This window comes from Oreochromis aureus, linkage group 16 (genome assembly GCF_013358895.1).
Source record: "Oreochromis aureus strain Israel breed Guangdong linkage group 16, ZZ_aureus, whole genome shotgun sequence".
Taxonomy (NCBI): Eukaryota; Metazoa; Chordata; class Actinopteri; order Cichliformes; family Cichlidae; genus Oreochromis; species Oreochromis aureus.
In genome coordinates, this window is record NC_052957.1 from 1,913,748 (window position 1) to 1,936,176 (window position 22,429).

The following is a 22,429-nucleotide window of genomic DNA, read 5'->3' on the forward strand; positions in this document are numbered from 1 at the left end:
GTGAAAAAAGAGCTGAGCCGTGCAGACGACAGACACAAAGGAGGAGCAGAGACACAGCTAGCCGTCCAAGAGAAACCCAGGGAAATATTCCTGAAAGGACATTTACGCTGACACGTGACACGGAGCTGAGCAGGTTTAAGACTCATCACTCTGAATGAGAGTAAACGTCTCATTCTCTGCTGTGTTAAAATACTTTTTCTGCAACATTAAACACAGGCTAGCTCTCAAACAGCCTCTCTTACTAAAACAACCTGTGGGCCACGCTGTTTTGGGGCTGAGATGGTCAGTGGACCTCAGGAACCTGCTGGTATAAATGCTGTGGAACTTCAGCTCCAGCCAGCTTTGTGTTTGTGCTCGTCGTTAGCCACAGCCATCGTAGCTGATCTTCGTGTGTTGCACACTGTGACCCTGGTAATAGCCGTAGTAACAGCAGTGCTGACTCTCACAGGACTCACAGAATAGCAGGAAAAAAGGTTGCAGCACGTGGTGTTAACATAAATCTCTCACATCGCTCATAAGCTGTGTCACAGGTGTGGAAGAATACCCGAGTGTAAAGCGTGTATTCATATTTCAGTTTTATCTGCTGTGTGTTTACGTGAATGTAGAATTCATATAAATGGCTAACTCTTCAGCACGTACATGATGTGAAGTCATGATTGCTGTCATGCCTGGATTATCCTGCCTGGCCTCCTTGATGCTGTGGCTGAACAGTATATTTCTATCATGTGAGAGCGCCGCTGATGAGCCTCCAAACCCTCAGCGTGATTTGTTTGCACCCACATCTCAAAGGCAGACAATCCTTGGACGGCTTATGAATGTGCACTGCCGCTACTTGTCACAAAATAAGTGCGTCATCCAAAGCATGTCGCGGAGACTTCAACAGTTCCCTGGCAACAAAGTGAACTACAAAAATGCAAGCTGATTATGTGCAATGTGATAAACATGAGTTTGCTGCCATCACAGCTACATTTGAACAAGCCTAAAACACAGCTCTCCCCAGCACGTCCTCTCTATGAAAGGCCCAGTGGTAGTTACAGAGAGGGCTATTTAAAAGAATGATTCTCCTGTGTGACCTTTACATTCTTGGTATTTGAAATGCTGCATTCAGCTGAAAGAGCTTCTTTTTTTCCTTCTGTGTTTGTCTGACCCCCAACAAAGAGGCATTATTCCCACTGGTCAGAGCCTTCAAGGACTGCGCTCCTCCACGCAGTGAAACAAACTTTCTGCGTTACAGGATGATTAAATGTTTAATTTTTGATAGATTAAAAGAAATATATGTTGTGCCTTATAACTCATACAGACTTCCTCAGCATCAAAAGGGACAAAAGACCATCATTTTACTCCTGTGCAAGCGTTTCCACACGACCTTGTCCCTGTGCCATCTTCTGTTGAAGTGGCTCTAAAATAATAACTGCTGTTAACATAAATACCTTTAAAATGCCTGCAGGGGCTCAAAGTTCCTTTCATTTTAAACACAACTCGCTGACAAAAGAAAAGGTTGTTTGTGAAGAAAGCTTTACATGTTTGACTCCATAATCTAAAGTTTCTTTAAGACTTTTCAGACTCTTTCAAGTCTAACAGGAAAAACAGTCCAATAAGACACGTATACTGGGCAGGCCATATGTAACTGGTAATGTTTTTGTCAGATTAATAGTTTTTTCTTGCAACACAACACATTTTAAAAAAATTCCCACATGCTTACCCCCAACAGGGTGTCGCACCTGATCCTGGTGGGTCACCAGACTGACAACCATCACACAGTGAAACAGCCAAACCCTTAAATGATGACGTCATAGACTGAACCAGTCAAACCAACAACAACAACAACAACAATCTTTATTTATAGAGCACATTTAAAAACCAGCGGTATACCAAAGTGCTTAACATAAGAGACAGAGAAGTAACACGAGTATTATAAGGCCTTAGCAAAGTATCAAATATACTCACAGGTCAATGGCACTAATACACAGGGGTAATATAAAATGCATATCAAAAATTAAAAACATGATAAAAGCACAAGCCATAAAAATATGTATAGAAAAAGGAGAAAAAACCACACAGATTATTCAGTCTGTTACTGAATCTTCAGAGTATTTTCCAAAATTATTCATATTGACACAGAGTTTGTTTATAAAAAAGACTGAAATGATTTTATTTGTCAGATATAATCTTTGTTAGAGTTATGGCTGCTTCTTAAACTTCTTTAAAAATACATTAAAGTCCAAGAATGAATTTCCAAAAACATCCAGTGCGTCCGATTGGACCCTTTGCTTGTCCAGTCCAGGCCCTGATCTACATCCAGACTGCATGAATGGAAAGCATAGCTGCACATGTTGGGGTGAATATAATGATATTGGTATGATAAATAATTATAATTAGGTGGAGATGCATAACCTTTGATGTCTTTATGTATTTTGTTTATGCGTTGATCCTCTTTAGCATACTAGTCATTTTTACTAAAAGCAGAATGAATATAAAATTACACTTCTCCATATGTTATCATGTGTTATTATAATGATAATAAAATAGAAATAAGATGTAATGCCTGTTTAACTATTTATCCCGATGTCAAAACCTTAAATCTTGTCTCACCTTTGTTGCATTAACATTCCAGATTGAGTGCCTTTCCACTGAATAAAACATTGTCCGGGTCAAAATCAACCAAATGAAAATCCCCATTATTTGCTACTTGCTACATGTGGTGGGTGCAGTCAGTGAGAGCCAAATAATAATGTGCACAGAGCCCCTCCGACTCATTTCCTGTGTGCAATGACTTATTATTTCCTGTAAATTATACTGAGTATTCCATCAAATCTATTCCCACACATAATTCCCAGTTTCATTCCGCTGCACAGAGGAATAAGGCAGGTGTTGGCATCCATGACAGCCATATACTGTACAGCAAAGAATCAATACATCAGCCTCTTGAGAGAAATAAGCACTCGCAGGACAATATAATGACACAGCACTTCAAGAAATAAAGACACAACGAAGACAAAGAAAAAACTGACAGTTTTCATTAACTGGAAATCAGTAAACAAATAAGTAAATACAGATGCTGTGGTGATCAATAATATGGTGTTAATGTTAATAATGTCATGTAAATATTCTACAGTCAGTGTCACACTATTAAAAATACAATGAACTGCATTTGGAGAGGTTAAAATGAGTATTCAGTGAGAATAATGATGCCATTAAAAATCATGCACTGTGTTGTAGATTCATTAAAGAAATACACAGTTGTTTATAGCCTGCCTGAATGGAACCAGTTATTATGGAAACATGCTGGAGTCACTGTCAGCTGGAAATCTGCACAAGATCTGATGTTGGAACAAACAGCCACTTAGCATATGTGTCTACAACACATCACATAACATTATTAATCAAGACATGGAGGAAAATGTTATTAAATATTTCATTTTCATGGTATTAATAATATCAATAACAAAAAACAAATGTTTACACACAAACACAGCTGGGAAGTGTTTATATACAAATGTAGTTTTCTAACAAAACTACACACAGAGTTCATGCATCCGTCACTGTGGTGTATATGGATCATACAAGCTGTCCTCTACGGCGCGTTTCGATTAAGTTCAGAAGAAGCTCTCACACTCACTTCTGTGAGTTATATGAAAAGGTTGAGTGGTCATGGGCATCTCCAACATCGGTATACAAGCGTCTTCATTTATAACGCTTTGCTGTCAGTGCGCTCGTTTAACACCCGACAGCTAATCACCGTGACACTGGATCACAGGATGGACAAGTTGGGAAGACTGGCTTCTTCCCAGTGACGTGAGCTTCAGCACGGCTGGAGCCAGAGATGTGTTTTAATTAGTGTCTGCACTGAATTTTGAATTAAGATGCGATTTAACTCAAAATACTACAAATAAAACATCTTATATGTGTTTTTGTTCACTGGTCTCAAAAATCATCCTAATAAATCATTTCAGGACCTCACACAGATACGTGGCTATAAAACACAAGTCGATACAAAATATCCTTAAAGCATTGTTTGAAGTGTGTGTGTGTGTGTGTGTGTGTGTGTGTGTGTGTGTGTGTGTGTGTGTGTGTGTGTCGTCCTGGCTTTATTACTGAAAGACATGTGATTTGTATGAATCTACAGCTGTATAACTGCCAAGGCCTCACATTACCCTGCTGCTGAACTGAATGCTGCTTTTGCACAAAATGGGAAATGTGGATTTCACTTACACTGAAATTGCTTTAGGGAGGAATAATAACAGCAACAAATAAACCTCTCAGAGTACAGATGGGCATGTCGGTATTGTTTTTTTAGAGAAAAAAAAAAGAACTGGAGCTGTTCTTTAAAGAGATTTTCTTCAGAAGAAACACAATAGACGGGCCATTTGTCTCTCATCTTCTGTGGAGTGTCATTGGTTTCTTTTAACTAAGCCCGTCTTGAAGCCTTGTGGCTGAAAACGTTTCTGTAAAAGTTTATTATAACAAACCTGCTGACACACTTTATGAAACAATCTGTACATGAAATTTAAATAAGATGGCAATATGACTCTTAATATTAACTCCTGGGGCAAATGTGGTTAGTCTGTTTAACACTCCACTATGCTGCAGCCCATAAAGGTTTGATTCAGTCCACAGTGCGAACAGCCCCATGAACACATAGAGATGCAGATGGAAGCGCCCAATCAGGACGCTCCTTTCCTACCTTAAGTTTGGGGGACTTACAGAATTCCTTTATATTTTTCCAAACAGTTAATGCTTGAATGACCTCTCATGAATAAACACAGCAATCTTCAGACTCTCTTGGTTTGGGTCTCCAGCTGTTATCAGATTTAAAAACTAATAATCCAAAGTGAAGGCACGGTGGTGACACTGCAAACCAACCACACGCCCTTCAAAGAAAAAGGCTCTGGATAGATTTAGTGAGAAGCCTCGACCTTTGCATTTATGTATATGTATTTCACACTATTTAATAAGTTCCAGGGCCCAAATTGGTGTGCTGGCCCACGGGGCAAATCAATTGATCATCAGCCTGTAAATAAGCCATTTTTTGCCTCGGAGGACACTTTAATGAGGACCATGGTTAAAGTATAATACTCATAGCTGTTGGGAGGACATGTATTTGCTCTAACTATCCTCTGGCACTAACCCAGCTTCCCCTTGAGTAATCACTGAACTACAACCATGCGTACAGATATGGGAGACGGTTTTAGCTCATTCATTTCACTGTTAGATTATGCACAATTAATAAATGAAGGTTATTTTCTCGGGTTCATCCGGATGCAGAAAGAAGTCCTGGCTGCCATTTAAGTGTGAGATAAAGCACTCTCAGCACAACGACTGGGATGATGTTCTGATTGGCTGTCACGGCAGGTATGTGCCTCTGTGTTTACTTTGAGTTTAAGCTCATATCACAGTGATGCTTTGTTCTCTGCTGCAGCAGCAGGGAGATAATGTAGATTTTAGCACTTAAATGTCACAGCGGTTCCATGACAGCAAGCACGTCAAGTTTATGAAATGTGCTCTTTTCTTGGGTTTTGCAGGTGACAAGCTGGGACGCTGTCCTTTACAACACTTGTACTAGGAGGGAATACAAAAGGGGAAATGTGTCAGTGCAGCTTAGCTGTTGAGAAGGAGGTTGTGAGAGCAAAGACAAAGAAGCGACGTGCTCCTCCCAGTGCATCACTCCTGACGGGCATGAGACATAGTGTGGCTACGAGATTGTCACCAGGCAACCAAATTTTCACGCTAATGGTTTTGCTTAAGACAAAACGCTCCAGCATATGGAAACGTGTTAAACGGCAGAAGGAAGGGCAACGCAGCGAGCGCAGAGCTGAACGTGAGCACATGATATGTTGAGGGCAGCGAAGACGACTTTGCCTTTAAGCAACGATTTCATTTTGACACAAAAGCCATTTTTAATCGCAGAGACGTTTAAAAGCATATCGTGGCTTTGTGAGAACGACTCTCTCCAAGTGCACAGGCGGGCGCAGTATTTGTTGTGTCTGTTTCCTGCCTACTGAGACTACTGGTGAAACAGATGGCACAAGCCTGGGGAAGTGTACATAAGTTCTGCTCCAAATGCAGAGAGGGAGAGAAATAGTAAATTAAAAGTCTTATTTCAAAGCCTTGTGCCTCCTGCTACAACAAACAAAGCCAAATTATTGTGCCTGCCAACTAGATGTATGTGCAGCGCATCACGCTGATAGCGAAGGACAGTGATGTCCGACTGACTTTTGTTTTTTTGGAAATGCTGTGATGACATACTAATGAGCTTCTAATAACCTGTGGTCTGGTTCCAGCACATAATCAGCTACGTTTAAAATAATGATATATGTAATTTTCTTTTTTTTCTCTCTGATGAGTCAACACAAGTGTTATAACTCAGCAGGGAGGCAGAGATGAAGAGGAAGGAAAATAAATATTACATAATGCAAAAGGCCCAGTCCTTCAGCTCAATAACAAGGTGCTACGCTACATTACCCCCTAAACCTCCAACCTACTGGCGCCAAGTCTCACGGGGCCCACACACATTTGCGATACATTTATTTCAATACGGGACTTTCCAGATAACAAAGACCCTGAAGGTTGTTGACAGTCAGCCTGGAATGCACGTCTGTAGCGCCGTCGCAGACAGACTGCACATCTAAGCAGCATTTCCACAGGCGCTCTGTCAGCTGCACATCCAGATGTGCAAACAGTTAGATTAGTTAATGAGCTTAAAAGTGTTATTTTTATTTCATTCAAGCTTAGATTCAATTCATTTATTGGCCCCGGGTGGAACTAGAACCAGAATATAAATATACCACCAGAGGACGCGCTGATGCTGCCAATTAGGCTCATCTTAGTCAAATCAGCTGCTCACCTGAGCAGGTGTTACTGTACGCACAAGCAAACAGCAAGCGGTGTCTGACCATGCTGGGTTGTTCTGGCTGAATGATGATATTTGTTTGTATTTCTAAAGGAAGGCATATGGAAGAAAAGACTGCAGTGTTCAGTCTTACTGGGAAATGTGGACATTCCATACTGGTCTTTTCTTCAGAGGCACTTTGGCCAACACAGTCCTTGATCCTGCCTTTGTGTGCGTCCCTCTATGCACCAGTTTTACTTCTGGCTGTGCAGGCGAGACTTTGAAGAGTTCATCTTCGATCATATCATTTAAGAAAGAAATCACGACATAGAAGAGAAAAAGGCCGAAAACCAGTGCTGAATGACCGTGACCTTCAGACCTCCAGGTGCCAACGCAGACTCGACTCACTGTCTGACATTGGGGACGCTGTTGGAAACCAAATTATGCACAAAAACAACAGCAGCATGGCTCTGCTGTAAAATATGTTTATGCTGCAAAACTGTCTACAGTCCAGATCTGTCACCTATTAAAAATAATTGGCTTTGAAAATAGAAACAAATAGAAAAAAAGAGGGTTTAAATATTTTACAGCCTGAGAATAGAAAACGTGTCACTCTCTGAGTTATAACACATTATAACCATGTTGTAATAAAGCTGTAATAGTTAGCACTGTTGCCGCACAGCAAGAAGGTCCTGAGTTCAATTCCACCATCAGGCCGGGGTCTTTCTGTGTGGAGTTTGCATGTTCCCCCCGTGTTTGCGTGGGTTCCCTCCGGGTACTCCGGCTTCCTCCCACCGTCCAAAGACATGCAGTTTGAGGGGATAGGTTAATTGGATAATGCAAATTGTCACTAGGTGTGAATGTGTGAGTGAATGTGAGTGTGAATGGTTGTCTGTCCCTGTGTGTTGGCCCTGCGACAGACTGGCGACCTGTCCAGGGTGTACCCCGCCTCTCGCCCTATGACAGCTGGGATAGGCTCCAGCGCCCCCCGCGACCCTGGAAAGGATAAGCGGAAGCGAATGGATGGATGGATGGATGGATGGATGTAATAAAGCACAGATTATGCAGCATAAATGATGTGCAGGTGTTTCCTGTGACAAATAATAACACCTGACCCCGCCTTCACTCCACAGGACTCTCTGACATCACCAGTAACACACATCCAACCAGGAAATGCTTCTGCTCGTTTCTTTGTACCTCTGTGGACCATCGATCCTCTCATTAATGATCAAATATGTAAACAAAGACAAAACACTCCATCCAATCATTCTCCTCCTTTAAATTTACACATGCAGGTCTTGTAACTGTAAACATTGTTGGTAGGTACATAAAAATGGAAATCCAGTTTTTAGTCTGAACTAATAACTTGTAGGTAAAATAAAAGTTCTGTGTGTTTGGCTGAGCTTTGTTATGAAATGCTGCTAAAGATGGAATTTTGCCTCTTGTGCAATCGATACACAAGACGTCAAGTGTTCAGGCAGATCATTGGCGGGAGGCCTGGGAATATTAGGAATATTACACATCTGAACACAGAAACAGGAAAACATCCAGTTCACGTCTGTAACAATTTTACAGCCGTACTGCAAACATAACTCCCAGGCATAGATAAAAAAATGTCAGGAACTGAGTAACTACATTACAGTCAGTAATATAACTACAAAATTAACACGTATTGAATCGTGGATCAGATTTTATTTCATCCCTTTTTCCCTTTTGATCACACGTTGTGTTCTAAGCTCTCTGTGGGCTGCTGATTAACGCTGTAGAAGAAGGCTTGGTAAGACGTGTCCTTCCTGTCGTTAAAGGGGAATAAGGAAGGAGCCTCGAGAGAGCCGTCTTTGAACAGTTGCCTCGACACACTGAGATCAACGTCGGTGTGACCGGGTCGAGCCACGCTACGGCCATGAAACAGATTCTGTGACCATGTTTTTGAAGACAGCCACTGACCCCTTTTATTGTCTTTTCCTCTGGGAGTCACTGTTCTATCACAGGACTCACTGCTCTGCATGTCCGCCACATTCACAAAGCTCCTCGTGGCAGCGCTACTGAGACCAGCCAAAAGTCCATGAAATCCTTTCCTGAAGGATCCACCAAGGATTAAAGTCCTAAGACGCTGCGTGCAAGCGTGTACCGCGAATGCAGAGACTGAGAGAGAGCTGCACGATGACAGCCATTAGCACTTGAAGTATTTATAAAATACATTTGCAGAAAGTGAATTATGACTGTCCCACTTTATCACACATGCCAGCTAAGAGCAGATGCTGTGTCCTGAGACTGCCTTGACATTTAGACTTCCTTTTAACTGGGATGCACAAACTTGGAATGTGATTATTCGACTCTGGGCAGATACTAAATCTTTTCACTTTACCTTTCCCCACCCAGGATGTTACGCTGCCCTCGGAGCAAAGGCCTGACCACCAAAAACATTTGTTTCCACACTTACACATTTGGAGAAATGCCTTTTTTGCTCAGTATTCTTCAGCCGTTGCTGAAGGCAGGCTGTTTTCACAGCTCCCTGAATAACTGTCATCATCTGTTCAATCCCGTGAGGCCCCCGGCTGATAGGATAAGCTGGTGCCTCCTTCTAGTCTCTAGGTATTGCAATCCAAGGCCACCTTCCTCTTCCTTCTCCCCACAGACTCTGAAGTTGCAGTGATTACATCTCTCTCGCTGAGCCAGAGGATGAAGGAAAGAGGCCATCAATGGCACTGAATTTTGTTGTATATTAGCTATTTTATGTGTTAAGATAACAGATTCCTCTGTGTAATGTTCGCTGCCCCCCCCGCCCAAAATAAACTACACAACTTCAAATATCCTCTGATTTTATTTTAACTTGGTAAACATCGTCCGATATTGCGGGGCTTGGTTCCCAGGTTATTGCAGTCTCTGCTGTCGTTTCAGAAGGCAGGGCACTTTCCAGTCGTGTGTCTTTGTTTGTAAGGCAAAGCTGATCTAATCCGGATTCTATCAACGGATAATCCACTGTAATGAGCCACGCAAAATTCCTTAGATGAATATGCAAGGTCTTATTTCTGCAAGGTAAAGCAAACAAAAAGTGCCAGCACCAACTGAAAACATAATTGATTGTCTTTTTAGAGCACAAGCCTCGGCCCATGGTCACAGTGTAGAAACTATGTTGTATCTGTCATATTTAAACCTTTGTCACACAGGGACCACAGGTGGCAGAGCAGCCAATCACACAAGTTATCAAACGTCTGCTGGGAGCATCCAGCGGGGCCCAGTGTGCCTTTTTTACATGAAGTAAAACTCATCAGTGCTCACTGGGTTTTCAGATTAAAATCTATTGTAATGTAAAACACTTTGAAAGTTTTGTGCTGTTTTGCTCATTAAATGGATGAAGCAGGTACTGAGTGGGGCCTTACTCAGTGGGGCTGCCATGATTAGTCGAGCAGTCATGATTATGTCGACTAATTTAATAGTCGACGCGTCGTTTGAAGCTTTGAAAGATCCTGAAAGACTCAGGAATAATCAGTAGGATTTAAGAGTGTAATAACGGGCTGAAACAGAAGGTGGCAGCAATGCATGTACAAGGATGCCAGCTGCCGTTAAACCCCGAAGAAGAAGAAGCTGTCCCCGGTATGGTAGCTGTGTCCAAATTCAGGGGCTGCATCCTCCTGAGGCCACACTTGTAGGCCGATTACATCACAGCGACGCGATGAAGGCTGTCCAAATTCGAAGACTCCTCCAAATGAGGCCGAAAATCTTTCCCCCTTTTCCCCAGATCTGAAGGGTGGGTCGGGTGTATCCTTCGTGGCCCAACCTATCCCAGGATTCATAGCGCAGCCCAGCCAGTTCCACTTTCCAACAATGGCGACAGCTACTTAGTTTTAATATTACTCTTCTTGCTCTTTCTGGGTCGTAAAATAAACTTTTAACATATTTTCAGGCGAGAATGTAGCTGTGCAAACTTGATAGCAAGGAGCAGACGGCTGAGTTTATTAAACTCCACCGAGACAATCTGCAAATTTCATTAAAAGTTTATTAAACTATCATCTTGTCTTTATTTTTAGTCAGCACATACCTGAAACACTTCAAGCTGTAAGCTAATGATAGTTATATATGAGCAGACGCATGCTGGTGCAATAAGCTGCATGTTTTACGTCCAGTGGATGCATGATCTGATTAGTCGACTAATCGTTGACCAGTCGACTATTAAAATAATCGTTTGTGGCAGCTCTAGTTGGCAGCTTGTTCAGCTTTGTTGATGTAAAATATTTTGTTCCCCGTCTTGTCCAATCACATGTTGCATTGAATCACGACAGAGGCATGATTACAGGAGAGTCTCTCATTTACCCACCATTCACTCGCCGACTCCTGTCATGAGCTTCCTTCCTTTTAGGGACGTATACATCCAATCCCGGTTATTTTCCAGACAATTGCACTCACAGCCCAACCACACACGGCTCGCTGGGCCTCACCGGCCGTCATCAACAACGAAAGCATCTTTCAAATCACGAGGCAAGCGAAAGAACGAAAAGAGCTAACGTATGTGGTGAGGGAAGGGAACAGTCTATAGTTTCTGTGGCAATCAAAGCTTCACGCTCTCCTGCACAACTGTTTGTGGGAATAATGGTGGTGATGTGTTTAGAAAAAGGCAATAAGCCAAGTCTGAGATATTAAAGGTTGACTTATATATGTAGCACAGAAAAACCCCACAGCAATCCACTTTATCAACAACGATTCCACGGTGAAAGGAGACAGCAGTAAATGTCATGCTATCTGCTTTTGCTTTTTCTATCTTGAGAAAGACAATCCATCCTACGAGGTCCCGTCTGTACTTTCTGATCATGTCTAATGTCACAGGGCTGTTGCTTTATCTCAGCATGCACAGAGGCGGGGGAGTTTCTCCAGCAGACCACATCTCTGTTGCATATGCACTGTTGTACATTAGCGAGCACGCATACAGCTGTGAACATCTGCTAAGTGTAATTATGTAATTTAGACGCACGTAATCAGGTCCTTCATCTTCCTCTGCAACAAGCAGAGCCAGCCACGAGAAGCCTACATGACACATGACCTCTTGCAGGCGAGGGCATAAATAATTGTTGCGCGCTGTGGACAATTTATGCACAGATGTCACTGCCAAAACTATAAAGTCCTAATTATGCCCGATAAGTCACACTGATGAGGAACCTGGGCTGAATGTTAATAATTTAGTTGTGCTACCTTTTTCAGCTGCGTTACAGTGACAGCGTCGCGGTAATTTCCAAAGACCCATGCATGTCACCGTACTGCGAACGTGCTGCTCGTTTCTTTATTAAAGATAATACATGTTTGTAAATAACAATGCCCCAGAGATTATACATAAACCAATCAGCTGTGAAAGATAAATGAAGGTTTGCACGACTGTGCTGGGATGGGAAAAGCTGATTCTTCATATCCGTTTGCATGCAGCACTTGCAATAATCCCACCAAGTAATTGCTTTGTGATCCCTGCATGTGCTAAAAATGTTTTGGTTTTAAACTAGATCAGACACATCTCCATTAGCTCTTAAAAAAATCATATTCCAGATAAGTTTATTGGACTGTCATCTCTGTAAACAGAGATCATTTCATTTAATCATAACACACTAAAGACGGTGAGTAATCACAGCAGTGCGCCAAGCACTCGCATATCTGCAAGACAAATGAATTTCTACAGTCACTATTTAACTGAAATTAAAGGGGACGAGCATTTCTGGTGATGTGTCGTGTTAATTTAAAAAGTACTGGTCCCACAGAAGATATCTCCAACTATCCCACTGTTGCGTGCTGAGAGAATGGCATGATATATTAGGTAAGAATTAAGGTACACCGTGGACACGTCACCAGTTTATCACAGCCTAACACAGAAAAGCAAAACTCAGGCTCACACCTGTGATCAGTGCTGCCACATCACATGCAGCTAGCAAGACTGTTAGCTGCAGCAGGAAACCACAGAATCCAGAGGAAATCCCAAAGACGCAGAAATCCAAGGAGGCACAGAGTCGATCAGCAGCTGTGGTCAGCTCAGTTTATCTCAGTCACATCACAATGAGTCAAAGTGTCCAAATGTGACTGTAAATGCTGCATGCATACTTTCACAACCCGTAGCAGACATCCACACTCGGATTCATCTGGATTCAAATCATAGATTTAAATCACATATTTAATTTTTTTTCCTTTCATATGTTTAAATTATGTGTTTTCTATTTTACATATTCAAAATATGTGTATTTTTTTACTTTTTGCATATTTAAATGATATTTTTGTTTCCATAAGTTTCGTCAGAATCACCAAAGCTGCTGTTCTGCATGAAGGAGGAAACCACAGACACAGAAAACAAATAAATAAAAACAACGTAACCTTTTAGGGTAAAACATAGATAATGTTGTGTGCTGGGTGTTAGTATGAGTCTGTATTCTGCAAACATGAGACTTTGTATCAAATGAGGAATTATGGCAGAATTTCATATGGCAGGTTTTTGTGCACCAGTAAGAAATGGATGGAATGAGAAACTTACACACGTGATCAGTTTCGTCGGACTCATCGGGGCAGTCAGGCTCGCCGTCACAAAGCCAGTCCTCGGGGACGCAGGTGTCGTGGTTGTGACAGTGAAATTCCCCTACGTCACACAAGATGTCTGGATGGCGTGAGCAGAGGGGTGGAGAAGGAGACAGAAAAGATGCAGCATGAGGTGATGGTACTGAGCAAACACATGCATGAGCGCATGTTTCGGCACAAAACATGCGCTGGGCGTACACTACAACAGGAGCGAATGGAGACGACGTGACTTCTGTCACTTTCAATGCAAATGCTTGTGTGCAGAGGTGTTGTTGTACGCAGAATTATCATCATCGATGCAGGAAGTCGGGAGGAACACAGATCACATTTCCAAGAGTATACAGAGCGTATGCACATCTTCGCTTACAATCAGCAGAGAGCTGTCCTTAAGTCAGCGGCACGTCTTCTGCAGACCGCAGTTCTTATCAGAACAGGAGGCCACACATTTCTGTACAGGAAAAACATGGCGCTGCCCAGACGTTGTAGTTTTGACAGCTACTCTGCTCTAACAAAGACGCGATGTCCTTCGTGACTTGGAAAACTATTACAACGCAACTCGACAAGTTTGTTCTTATCTTTTTGCCTTCTCGGTATTGTGCTTTCACTTGATGGTGGAACAGGGGAGTTCAGTGAAAGCCCAGTCAACTAAAACGTCATCATAGCCTTTCAATATAGCGAGCATCTATCAAAGCGTTGACATGTTTCCTGCCGGTAGCTGTCACAGACTCAGTTCGATCACACTGCAGAATGACACCAGCTTTCGCTAAAGATTTGACACCACAATATGACCTGCCGTTACTTCCCCTCAGCACAGAGCGAAAGCCGCAATTTGTTTCAAAGCTTAACCCACAGACAATCAGACGGGCTCTAACTCCCCCTCCTGCTCGCTCGCTCCATCTTTTTCCCAGTGTGTTCCTAACCCATTAGTGGTGGGAGTGAAGCAAGTGGGGATCAGGTCTGCAGCGTTTCAACAGTGGGAGTGATAATTCAACACACCGCTGCTCCCTGCCCCCGGCACCCTCCGGCAAATGCACCACCCAGGGACAAATCTGAAAAGGTCAAACATCTCATCCATTCCGCTCCTTGTATTCCCACTGATGCAACATATTTCAAATCTTACAATTTAAATCAAGGCCTTTTTTTTTTTAAATATGCAAAGTCCTTTTCTCAATTTTTAAAGGGGAACATTTTTTAAATTACACATGAAAGCGCTCAAAACTTTAAAGAAAAATAATAATTAAGATTCAGGTAAAAAGGTAAGTCCAGGCAGCACGTCGTCTTTATTTGTCCTTCTGAGCCCAATATTTCTCAAAACTTCGTTACAGCAGCACAAATAATTTCCACGTACGCCACAGTGTCACTGGCAGTCAAATGAGCTTCTCTCAACATCATCAAACAAATTACATATTAGAGTCTTGGATGAACCACAGTTACACACACTTCCTGGTTTCTTTGGTTTTTCTTTTTCTCTCTTACATTTTCAGATCATCAAACAATTTTAAAAATAGAGATAAGTCGTGTAAATACAAAAAGTAGTTTATAAAATGACAGTTTCATGTATTAAGAGAAGAAAGCAGTGGTGTGCGATACTGATTACTCTGGCATCGATCCGATACCAAGTGCCAGTATCACCGATATCGATACTTTTCATTGAATTGCTAAATCTCAATTCATTTTCATGACCTTAAGTGTTTTTTATGATGTTTCCTTTTTTATCATTAAATAGTTAAAACCCAGGACATAATTACGACAAAGTTTATAATTAAATAGAAAATGCTTTATTATCCACTGATTCTTTTAAAAAGCAGCTGAAGACATTTTTATACAGGCAAGCTTTTAATTAATTTGTTTTTATGTTGTATTTTACTTATTTGTTGTATTTACATTCTTTTCATTTTTCTTTTTTTTTGTTGTAAAGCACTTTGTGATTGTATCTGTGAAAAGCGTTATATAAATACATTTTACTAAATAAAAAGCAAACCAGTAAACGATTTAAAACAAACAAGTACTGTTGAGAAACTATAATACAAAAAATACATTTAAAATTCTCAACAACAAAAACAACAAAATAAAAATAATATGTAAACAACTTAACCCCCCCAAAGCGTCTAAGTCACGTGACGGCGCAACATCTAAACACAAAGGGTGAGGGGGGGCAAAGCGTGGCTGCTCTGCGCCCACACAGGAGCGGCGAGTCCGGCGGCCTGGCTGTTTCGTCTTTGCCGAAGCCACAGCATTGCAAACAAGAGCAGAACTTAAAGTAAAGAATCGATCTCACCAGGCTGGTATCGATCCGATACCGATGCCGACTTGGTATCAATACAATCGATATTTGGATTGATCCGCCCACCACTACACAGCAGTGTGTAACTTCCTGTCAGCTGTGCTACAGTCCTGCCTGTATGGATCTGGCCTTTTCTAACCACTGGTAGGGTTTCTTTAGCTGCCATGTTGTGCGACTTCCTTCAAATTGGGCTCCAGTGCTGTTTTCCACAGTCCCACTGACTTGGTGATGAGCATTATTAGCACACTCTTAGTCTGGAGCAGTATCCGTGCATGAGGCAGTGAGTCGTAGGCTTTCTTGTAGTGAATCCAGGCCTGGTCTTAGAGTCCTGCTGTACTGCTCTACCAACCACCGGCTGGTGCTTTGGCTCTCTGGTGTTAGCTTTAGCTTTCTGAGCTGTGCTCATGTATTGACTCGTGCATACTCAGTCATGGAGTGCCGTTAGCTTCTTTAGCCAGCAGCTGTGGATAATGTTAGATGTTAGATCCAGCTCTTCATTCTGCAGACTCGCTGTTGGATGTCTGCCTTTGTGAGGATGACTAGTTCTTGTTTTGGGGAGTCGCTGTGTTCTGCTCTTAGGTCCACCAGTCACTTGGCACTGGTGGTGTGTCACACCTCTTTCTCCCAGTTCTTCCAGCACTGTTCAGCTCTCAGTGATCTACCCCGGTGCTATTCCTCTTCCCTACTATTCCCACCTGCACTCTGGATGGTTTGTAGAGCAGGTCATTTATTCCCTGCTCCTGTGACATATCTCTTAGGCCTAGTGGTCAGAACTGTGAGCCTTTGTTCACCCTTCAGGACATTTTGTACCTTTTTTCCATCCATGTTGCGTCTCCCAAGGCCCCCATTTATGACCTCAGTTAACCAATTAACTGACTGGCTTCTCAGATTTGGGCTTCCAGTCTTCTTCTCCACAGGGAGCTTCCTCTACATGCATTCTTGATCTTATACACAGCTGCTTCTAGGATTATTTAACAGTGGCATGTATGAGCTCATTGGTTTCAGTGCACTGGAAAAAGAAAAACACTATATAAAAGCTAAGTATTGCGACTACATTATTTACATAAAATAGTAAAGCATCAATAAGCACATGCTGGGATTGAGGTTGGCAGGGACACGCTCACTTTGCCGAAGTCTCTAAGAGGATGTCTCCTACGCCTTCAGAGCTGAATTGATTACTCCTAAAAAGCAGAGGGCTGGTGACAGAAGGGCCATTTCCTCAGCTTGTGATGGAAACCATGAAAGAAACTGTCCCTGGACCTCAGAGCAACCCAGTTACCCACTGATGTTCTACCTCCTTTCATGCCACTTCATCTTCAAAGCTAAGGGGCCAAATATGAGCAAAGCAAATGACCTCTTATGTCAATTCATCTTTCCCCTCTGCTTTTCCAAACAGGCTCTCCTTGACAGGCTGCTCCGTCCCTGCAGCTGTTAGGGGACAACAGGGGGACGAACGCACGACTGAAGGAAAGTAACTGCTCCACTTTTCTTTTGTTCCTCTTCTATTCTGAAGATTGTTGTATTTTCATAAGACGCTGGTGCCGTAACACACACACACACACACACACACACACACACACACACACACACACACACACACACACACACACACACACACATCACAGGAGTGATGATTGCAAGAGAACAAAATTAGAGCAAGAAAGACATTTTACAAAGGTGAGCTCCACCTTGTGCACGTGAAGCACACAGCCGTACGAGCTGCATTACCGTAGCAGTGGGAAACACAGCCCGGCATTCCAGACACCAGCAGCCACACTGGCACAACACTGTGGCTCATTAAAGTCATTGAGCCTTTGAAATGTGCCAGATTTTCAGAGGAAGAAAGAGTTATTAAGAGGCAGGCAGACAGGGAAGATGGTTTGCAAACCTACCCAAGCAAGACCAGCCAGCAGTCTTTTGTAGTATATACCCTGTATTTGGATCATTTTCTTTTCCTTTTTGTATGTAAGAATTCTGGAGTGTTGAGCCAATTATTCTGCCTGAAATGGTGTAGCATGAGCGCTCAGACATCACAACATATTTCTTCACCCTGCATGTTGCAATAAGGCATCCACTGTCCTGTTTGCTCTCTCCCATTAAATTCAGACTTACACAAGAGCTGAGGCCTCTGTAAATCTTTCTAAACAATATTATACTCCAATGAGGTAAACTACAAACTGCTAAGGCCTTATAATCCCCCCAGTTGCATCAGACACACAGTTCAAAATATGGTACACTGGATAAGTCTTAAGCCAGAGGCCTGTTCAACCAAACCTGTGTTATAAAAGCAGCAGTGCAGCACCAGACTGCAAAAGGTGCATTTAACAGCAGCTTTGCTGAAACAGAAAGAGCTGATCTGAGAATATTTATTAGTCAAGAGGCTGCTTCTTAAATAAGCTGCTTACTCGGTGCTACATTCAGCAGGACGCTGTGGGAATGTGACAGGACCAGAGGTGGGTAGAGTAACAGTAGCACTACTTCAACCAGTTTTACTCAAGTAAGAGTTAAAAAAAGCTACTTGAGTACTGAGTAACTGATCATAACATCTGATTTAAGGTTTAAAAAAGACATAATCAGACAGAAATATAAAGTTTAGTGCAAATTTTGGTATTTGAAAGACTGAAAAGAAAAAGAATACTACATATAAATAACATGATTATAAATAATAATGTAGGTAATAGGCACATACATGGGTATACACATATTAGAACAGGGTGAAGTACTTCCAGTGACATATATGGTGTTACTTCTCCAAATGGCCCAACAGGCTCAGCAGATAGAAAAAGATTAAAGTCTCACTTTGACATAAACTGCATGTTTGTGTCTGTGTCTCCATTTTTGGTTAAAACGTGTTTATTCTTCATTCACTGAAGTTACTCACTCTGAGTAAAGTAGCCAGAAGAGTAGTAGTAGAGTTACTTCATAATAATTTTACTCAAGTAAAAGTGAAAAGTATTGTCATTGCACAGTCATATATAGTACAATAGTACAATGACATTGGAACCAATGAAATTACTCCCAAAAGTAATTTTTTTCCACACATTTACTCAAGTAAATGTAACTGAGTAAGTGTAATTAGTTACTCCCCCCCCCTGGACAGGACAGGGTAGTGCAATGGGCCCATGCTATATTTAAGGTGGTCGAGGTCATCGAGCAGCCAGAGAGAAGCAAACATGTCAGTGACACGTGCAGACATGCTGGCGTGCGCGAACATGAGCGTGTGGAAGATTCTGCTCAAACTCATCAGAAGGTCAAAAACAAACAAGAGGCTTTTTAATGACCACTGATCCTGTGAGTGCTGTTAATAAGAGTGAGAGGAATAAGTACAAAGACCTGAGTGACTCTGACACCAAACCACGACGGCTCTCAGTCAGCAGCACAAGTACACAGACTCTGTGCGACATAAGAGCCACGTCTGCTTCCAAAGCAGCCTTCATATCCACAACTTCACAAAAGCGATTAGTGTAACTGCTCTCGACAAACAGCAAAATCAGCACCGACGACTCACATTAGACAAATTTGGAGTCAGTGATAGAGTTACTGAATGAAGATGTGCTGACTGAGATATTTCTGTGCTTTATGTTTTGTTGTCTTATTTTAAAGAAATAGCAAATCTTTGGAGGGATAACAATGTCAGGCTAGTTACCAGATAGCTACAGAAATATCATGAAATTTTAAAAAGGGGAAGCGTCAGTGAGCAGAGAATATTCCATCTTACATCACCAAAAACTGAACGCCTGTCTGAGGAAGAAAAACACGACTCTTTTAGACTTATCTATACTAAAAGCACAGGACTAGAAAGAGAGGAGAGCCTGAGCCTACGCAGTCGAGGCTCTGACCTGGAAACAGTATTCTCAGAAGGTCGATACGTCAGCACTTAACGAGCAGGTAGTGCTCTGTGGAGGGACGAGCCATGAAATGGTGACAGGGTGAAGGTGAACGCACTGACACGGGTTTGATCTGCAGTGGGCTGAACTCACAACCGGAAAAGGTCTCGCAAAGTTTGTGCTGATGTGCTCAGAGTCCACAGACGCGCACATACATCAGTGATCTCAAACGTCTCACAGCGTCAGAGTCCACTTGGCATCCCGGCCAGCTGCAGGTCACATGCATTATGGATGAGTGTGGGGCTGTGAGCCAAACCAAGCAGGTTATTAAGTATAACAACAGTATAATGCGGTCTCTCCCTTAATCTTCATATCTTTAATCTGCCAAAAGATGCAAAGTAGTGCGATGCATCTCAATGACGCCTCACACCTGCATAATGAATCTTTATTACAAGCGTATCTCTAGAAGTGACATACGCCATGTGCTATTTAGACTTAAATGCCATCCGCGTCAAATCTGATCAGCATATGAGGACGAGAGAGTGCCGTGACTCTGCTCGCTGATGAGCGATTGCAGAATGTCACAGCACTCCTGGACGCACGCCCGCACGTTTACGGGCACGTCCGATCCGCTGCCCTAAATCTCTTTCTTCTCGACTCCAGAAGTTGTTTTTTTTCCAAGCCAGCTCGAGACAGAGCTTTGTTTGAGACGGGAGGGGAGAAAATAATAATGTACTGCGAGAGATAAGCAATTATGTTTACAGAATCTAAAATACGACATAACTGTCTCCAGGAAACACCAGATTGTACCCGCGGCCATCCCCTGTGGCGATGCTGAGCAGCTCTGCATTCTCGCCATGAAGCGGGTGAGAAATCAATGCTGTAGGCTTTGGGGCCTTCATTAGATACCGCCTGACCTTCACTACAGAGAGAGGTCACTTTTATTTTCGCAACAACAGCAGGGGCATGTCAACAAATTATTAAAAGGCAGCACTGTATGAAAAGTTTCAGAAGACAATGGTGGAATGGCCTCCTGCTCCTTGGCACAAATCCCTGCACCAGTAAACAATGAATGATTCATGAGAGCGATCTTAAGCTGCGATCCTACCCTTTTATCCCACCGCAGAGGATGCATTTATGAAGAAACAACTATATTACAAGAATTATGTGAACAACGCATGAATGATGTTGATATCTGACACGTTATCTGATACGTTACAACTTCAATAACATTAAGAGTGCGCAAGGGAAATGAATCCCGATAACAATCATTACTGTTCATATTATCACAGTTATTAAAAGATTCACAACATATTAAAACAGCTCTCGAAACATTCTGATTTCCTTTGTGGGGTTTTGATGAGTTTATTGTCTTATTGCACAAACATTTGCAAACAGTTAGGTGAAGTTAAAGTAACTGAATCCTCGCAAATATTAAGGTGAGCGAGGTGATTTATAGCTGTAATTTATCAGACTGTGACGGGTCTGTGCTGGTCTCGCCAACAACAATCAGAATGAATTCACCTGATGCTGAGGTGCAGGGATTTATTGGTTTGATTTTGGGGGATTTCTTTTATTTCCTGAAATTCTCTCAAACCCATTTTATTGATTTATTTATTTAAGATGAGCATGTTAAAGCTTTTACTCGGGTTAGCCACCGCACCGTGCTTTCTTATGACAAGATGTGAATGTTATGCAATGTCTTATAATTGCCTGTAAAGATTTTACAGTAAATGTCTCCGATTTGAACGAGAACCAAGCTCTTCACACCTGATCTGACTGAGGTGTCAGGTGAACGTGTAGTTCTTAATTGGATCAGATGTGCAGCCGTCTGCAGGATGTCTACAGCGCAAAACATGCAAGCTAAGTGGGTCTTGAGGACTGGGCTAATTAACAGTAGTGGAAAGGAAACGCTTAGCAGATGGATCAGCGTGGCAGTGCACCCACATGACAGCCAGAAGTAATCTTTTGAAATTTAAGAGCTTAAAGGATTATTAATGTCGTTTTCTGTCACCCTGGCTCTTGTTTCGTGAGCGGTGACCACAGCGGTGGTCAAAAAGTTACAAAAATCAGAGTTCCTGTGCAGCTCCGCTGCTTAATGACAAAGACGGGCAACTTAAAGCGTGATCAAAGTCCGTGTTGACGACACAGAGACGTAGGCCGCTGCTGTTACACGTGTTTAAATAGCAACGTTACTGCTGTGACTGTCACTTTGATTCTTCTCTCACATTGCTAAAAGCCACCTTGTTTACCCTGCTGGCTGCCTTGTTGTCCTGACTGACAGCGTCTGACTTGCTGTGCTTGTTGGTACAATATACATGTGTCAAAAATGTATGTATGAATTTAAATTCAAACATCAGGAACATCAGAAACATATAGATGATATTTCCAGTATTTTGACTGCACTTCACTCTACTGCAAGGAACTTATAAATAGGACTCTGTGACTCTACCTCGGAGAATATCCGATGATTTTCATCACCTGAGCTGACAGACTTTTGAAATCTGTGATGCCAGTCGAGAAACCGGGGCATTAAAAAAATCCACATTGCTGTCTGTAAATACAACTGCCTTATTGACATGAACAACCTTATTTTGCTAGAATAACATGTTTACATTATGGTTAATAAATGCATTATTAGCACAATAAACTTTTCAATAAAAACATAGACAGTTTAGTAAAACCTGCAAACTGCATATCTAGAATATGAATTCAGACCTCATATTTGTCATGTCAGCTGTGAGCACATCCACTTCACTCACAGGGGTCAAAATGCAGCAGTTTGAAACCAAAGTGTCAAAATAATGTTCTTGTTCTAAACTATACCTCGAGATCATCTCCACATGGAAGAGCTGTTAGGTGTATTAACTCAGTGTGAGGCCAGATTTCCTTTAATTGTTTTTTACTGTGTAAACAATGCAGCAAACCTGCTGTTTGAGAATTTAT

At 42.1% G+C, this 22,429-nt stretch overlaps 1 protein-coding gene across 1 annotated transcript in view; it reads right to left on the bottom strand.

Annotated features, from left to right (window-relative positions):
* lrp1bb (low density lipoprotein receptor-related protein 1Bb) overlaps positions 1-22,429 on the bottom strand; it is a 270,456-nt gene that overhangs the window by 188,290 nt on the left and 59,737 nt on the right. Inside the window, exon 2 of the mRNA XM_039600082.1 lies at positions 13,332-13,451. Coding sequence (XP_039456016.1) covers positions 13,332-13,451 — 120 coding nt within the window. The remainder of the gene's footprint in view (positions 1-13,331; positions 13,452-22,429) is intronic.